The sequence below is a fragment of the Temnothorax longispinosus genome, unplaced genomic scaffold (assembly GCF_030848805.1).
Source record: "Temnothorax longispinosus isolate EJ_2023e unplaced genomic scaffold, Tlon_JGU_v1 HiC_scaffold_16, whole genome shotgun sequence".
Taxonomy (NCBI): Eukaryota; Metazoa; Arthropoda; class Insecta; order Hymenoptera; family Formicidae; genus Temnothorax; species Temnothorax longispinosus.
The window spans coordinates 45,067-50,236 of record NW_027269970.1 but is presented as its reverse complement, the minus strand read 5'-3'; the positions used below and the strand labels follow the sequence as shown (position 1 = coordinate 50,236).

The 5,170-nt window shown below is 32.4% G+C and overlaps 1 protein-coding gene across 5 annotated transcripts; it reads left to right on the top strand.

Moving 5' to 3' along the window:
- Window positions 1-513: 513 nt before the first annotated feature.
- On the top strand, window positions 514-4,741 carry LOC139823677 (uncharacterized). Of its 5 annotated transcripts, none has more exons than XM_071796192.1 (4): window positions 514-794; window positions 2,335-2,434; window positions 2,509-2,727; window positions 2,851-4,741. In XM_071796192.1, exons 2-4 carry the CDS (start codon window positions 2,426-2,428, stop codon window positions 4,447-4,449), a joined length of 1,827 nt encoding a protein of 608 aa, XP_071652293.1. In that variant the 5' UTR covers window positions 514-794; window positions 2,335-2,425; the 3' UTR covers window positions 4,450-4,741. The 5 variants fall into 5 exon arrangements, with proteins under 5 accessions (XP_071652293.1, XP_071652291.1, XP_071652292.1 ...); XM_071796194.1 differs by having other exon boundaries at window positions 530-671; window positions 2,521-2,727; XM_071796193.1 differs by having other exon boundaries at window positions 779-794; window positions 2,521-2,727.
- The last annotated feature ends 429 nt before the right edge of the window (window positions 4,742-5,170 follow it).

Sequence of the window (5,170 nt, the reverse complement as noted above, 5' to 3'; positions counted from 1 at the left end):
AATCCTTTTACAGGAGTAAAGTATAGATACTAATAAAGGGTGGGAATGTAAAATAATTAGTAATAATTAAAAAAAATTAAAAATGCTGTTACCTCATTTTCTAATATAAATAGTTGTAAGTAATATGTACGAAATGAAATGTTCCCACCCTTCAGAAGACGTGCACAAACAATAACGTACCTTTGAACGTGAGATTGAAAGCCTGGAATAAAAATGAGACGTTCGAAGAAATTATAACCTATAACCATGTCTATCCTTGTCTATCATCATTGTCTATACAAGGACAGATATAGAATTTGGTCGGTAATACAAACGGCTTTAGGATCCCCTTAAGACGGTCTTGAAATAAGATCTGATTATGAATACCGGCCTTAGAAAAATAAAAAATTATCAAATTTTAGTAATTTCTGTCGGCTAACTTCATAGAGGTGACGGTGGAGGTGGCGACGGCGGCGGCGGTGGCGATGGCGGCGGCGGTGGCGGCGCCCGCGGTGGTGGTGGCGGCGGTGGCGGTGGCGGCGGCGGTGGCGGTGGCGGTGGCGGTGGTTTTGCGTGTTTACCGTTCCTGTAGTGAGTGTCACGCAATTGAAAGCTTTCTCTCTCTCCTTCTGCGATTCTTCGGTGGTCGCAATCTGTTTACCGCGGGAAAAACGATGTCGGGATACCGTAAGGTAAACTATTATGAATTGTGTCGACTGTGTACCAGCAGTGAGGGTAACAAGATGAATATTTTTCGCGATGAAGGACGCAGACGACAATTGCAAACGAAAATACAGACGTATCTACCGATACAGGTGAGCATTGATGCTCAACTCGCGACACAAGCTATTTTCGATCCTATTGTAATAATGCGGTCACTTAACCCTATTTGTCAATTCAACTTGTCATGAGCAAGACAAAAATCCAAAAAATGTCTGAAAAATCTGTAAAGAATATTTGTGTCAGATATTAAGACCCTAAAGAATATACTCTGACACTTGGCGAGAATCACTTTTGAAAATCTATGAGAACAATAAAATAACATATTTTTTAATCATGAGACCGCATTGTTAATATTTGAAATACGATTATGTTATTATATTCTTATTTTTCATGACAACATTATATGCTCGTTTATTTATACGTATGTATCATGAAAAGAATGGTTAAAGGAAGTTTTGTTAAGATTTAGGATAATAAAGCATAGATTATGATATTATGATATATATCTGCCTAGTCGACACAAAGCATCAGTTACATTACACCTATGTTATAATTTTACACTCAACAATGTAAATGTATATGCACACAGTACACAGTATGTATGTACATACATACAATGTACATACAATGTATACAGTAATAACATATGTTATATATTACGTTTATGTTGTGTACAAAATTATAATATAGATGTAATGTAACTGATATGCTTTGTGTTGATTGAGTGTACATACATTTGTATTACATCTGTATATGTTTCCCCTGTAGTGGATATAACAAAATAGAAGTTTAACAGGTTTACGAAAATAACTTAAAATAAAGCAGATACTTCTAATTTATTTTTATCTTGTTACAAATATTTAAGTCTTAGAAGATTTATAAGGTTTTTATTTTTTATGTAGAATATAGAATATAGAAACAATCAATATAAACAGGTCAACATAGATTATAGTATATCCTTAAGATCAAATCATAAATTTTATATAGACTTTTACTATTACTGACACAACTTTTACATCTTTTTCTAGAACATTAAAATATTGTTTATATTTATATTATTTAGATTTAGAAATTTAACTTTCTTTGTTATTGATTCAGTCTATTTTAACATATTGAAAAAGAAATATATATATATATATATATATATATTTCTTTTGTATATATATGTAGGTCCGGAAGTATGTTCCGGGACTTTTATTTTTTTACATCGGTATATTCCAGGACATTTGGCAGTTTCCAGGACTGTCCTGGAAAAAATTCATGTCCTACGGCACGTTTCGGGACAATTTTTTGAATCTGATTACATATATATGCGTTATATTCCAGGACTGTACATTTCAAAAAACGTAAACAGTCCCGGAACATACCTCTAGACCTACATATATATATATATATATATATATATATATATATATACACACAAGTTATCAAAATAATATAAACTGTAACTATTTAACAGATTAATTAATTTATTCATTCATTCATTTCTGGCACATTATTGATATATATGACAATAAATTAATATTTAATTTTATGATCTGATTGTCATAAAAGAAGAATTAAAATAGAATAAATTACCACATATATTAAAATAAATAAATTTTAAATTATAATTATTTGTATTTCTTAAAGGTTATGGAGGAGGATTCATTACCAAAAATTGTATGCCACGAATGTATCAAGAAGCTAGAGAGTTTTATAGAGTTCCGAGAAACTGTGGTCAATGCTGAGGGTATGTTGGAGTCTTATTTTACCTCGCTTCGTTTTTCTGAGGAATTTCTGAAAGAAGGAAAAGTTTATGTAAAGAATATCGAAAAGGAAAGACCGTCCACACCAGAGGATGATGTTCTAAAGTCAATGGATAAAGTGCCAACACCAGTGGGAGGCCAAATAATGAATAATCAACAATCAGTAGATCAAACACAGCATCAGCAACCTGTTGTAGTTAGCAATATAAATACTTCTAATATACAAATCATCAGTGGTGTGCAAGCAAGGGTACAGCAATACAAATGTGCTATGCAGGTTTGCAATTAATAAATAATACTTTTATATTAAATATAACAACGTTTTTGTTAAATATATTCTACATATATTTATTAGTTTATTTATTTGCATCAAAAGTAATAAAATATTTTCTGGGTTCAGATGCAACCAGGCGGTATGGCAGCGGCTGTCGTTGAAGCTACAGCAGAGACTCATTACAGTTACCAACAACAAACTTCTCAAGTATCATCGCATCAATCAAATGAAGCGCAAAATCAAATCAGTGACCAACAAAATCAATCTCCCGCAATTCAGCAGCAAACTCAGAGCCAAATACAGAATCACAGCCAAATAAATCAGCAAGCACAATCCCAAAGAGCAATTTCTCAACAATTGAGTCAATCAGCACAATTATCTCAACAACAGAATCAAAGCCAAGTCAGTCAACAGGTACAAGGACAATCACAGATATCACAGCAGCTTCAACAATTACAAAGGCAACAACGTGAATTTGAAAAGCAGCATAGACAACTTCAACTTGAAAAACAGCAAGTACAAATTATAACACAGCAAGAATTTTCAGTAAAACAAGAGACGCCAGTTGTACATCAAAATAATAATATAGTTCTCAAAACTGAAACAGATATGGAACCGAATCAACAAATCATACAAAAAATACAATCCGAGGCCCAAAAAGATGAATCTCCTAACCCAAATGTACAAACTTATACTACAGTACAAGCAACGCCAGAAGTATTTTTAAATTTGGGTTTCAAAGAGAATCCATTAATGACGGTTCGAAATGACAAAGATTTTAAAGAATTTGCAAAAACATCTGATGACGGAATCTCTCGTAATTCAATCGAACAGATCAGAGAATTTCTGAGACTTAGGTCAGGTTCAGAGCCAACATCTTTAATCACTGTGAATCCTCAAGGACAAGCTGCAAGAAATGCTATTTGCCGTGACTGTGGTAAAAGCTTTCCTTCATTCGACCAAATGAGCAATCATAATTGTAATGTTGAGACACTTATGAGTGAACCATCGGATACTGGAAGTAAAGATGATCCTTTGCAAACTAATGTTAATGCCTTCAGTTGTGACATTTGTAGTAAGCCATTCAAACGAAAAGAACATCTCTTTCAACATCGAAAATTACATACCGGTGAGCGACCGTATGTGTGTACGACATGTGCAAAAGCTTTCAGTCGTAAGGAACACTTGGTTAGACATTCGGTATCTCATACCGGACAGAAAATGCACGAATGTGAATTGTGTGGCAAAAGTTTTTCACGTAAGGATAATCTACATAAACATAGAAAAACGCATGGTGTATCTGGTCCTTACATTTGCGAAACTTGTGGGAAGTCATTTGTTGTAAAACATTATTACGTGATGCATTTAACTACTCATGCAGTCACTGTCATGGATGATATAAATTGCCCAGATCCATTGCCATATAAATGCGATATATGCCATAAAGCGTTTTCAGTAAAACAATATCTTACTACACATAGACTTAGACACAGATCAAAAAATAATAATAATTCTGCACAAAATAGTTTAAACGTGCAACAATCAAATGCCACGAATAATGTGAATGTAGTGACAAATAACGTTAGCAGTACTGGAAATTTAAATAATGGACAATCTAGCAATGAGTCAACTGTTGAAATGCAAAGCGTTATTGACCAGAACGAACAAGCTAACGGATCATTTGCTAACACTCAGTATCATACTAATATGCAAGCATTTCAATGAGATAAGGAAAAGCGTGTCTATTACGTTCTCTTGCCAAATGGTAACAATCATAAGATCGTGGTTGTATAAGCAAGAGAAACTTTATGACGCGCTAAAATATTTTTTTATATGGTTTTGTTCTTGAACGAATGTGGTGTTTGTATTTTAATACTACAGGATGAGAATCAAAGTGATTTCGACAACTTAGATATTTTGATGTATACACATCGGACAGAGAGTAGATCTGTTGAATACTTTAAGAGATTGCTGGGCTTGACAATGTAAATATATTTTGCCAACAAAACATTAGCTATATGGAATGCATATTGTAGTTTTTAAATGAATGCTTATTCATATCCAATATTTCAAAAAATATATGTTATTAATACTTGTATATAATACCCATGTATACAGGTATATTAATACTTATATGCAGCATTCTGTATACGAGTACATTCAACTTCAATACAGTAAAAGAATAGAAAATAATTCTGCAAAATTCAATATGTCTACATTATACATCAAAATCACAAATTGGTTTGAACTTATGAATCTTGTTAATGTAACAAGGTTATTGTAATTCAATTCATGAATAACATATAATAAAGTAAATTAAGATTTATATTTATTGATGTATTTATATGAATATAACGGACTAATACACAGATATTAAGTAATAAATATTTTAACATCAAAATAAAATCGAAATGTATAAGAATTTGAAAAAAGTTTATCTCCAAGA

Excerpts from the sequence above, each read along its gene's own strand:
- LOC139823677 (XM_071796190.1), top strand. The coding sequence starts at position 654 with ATGTCGGGATACCGTAAGGTAAACTATTATGAATTGTGTCGACTGTGT. Across the intron at positions 795-2,334 it reads AGACGTATCTACCGATACAG|GTTATGGAGGAGGATTCATT; the intron begins GTGAGCATTGAT and ends TATTTCTTAAAG. Across the intron at positions 2,728-2,850 it reads AATACAAATGTGCTATGCAG|ATGCAACCAGGCGGTATGGC; the intron begins GTTTGCAATTAA and ends TTCTGGGTTCAG.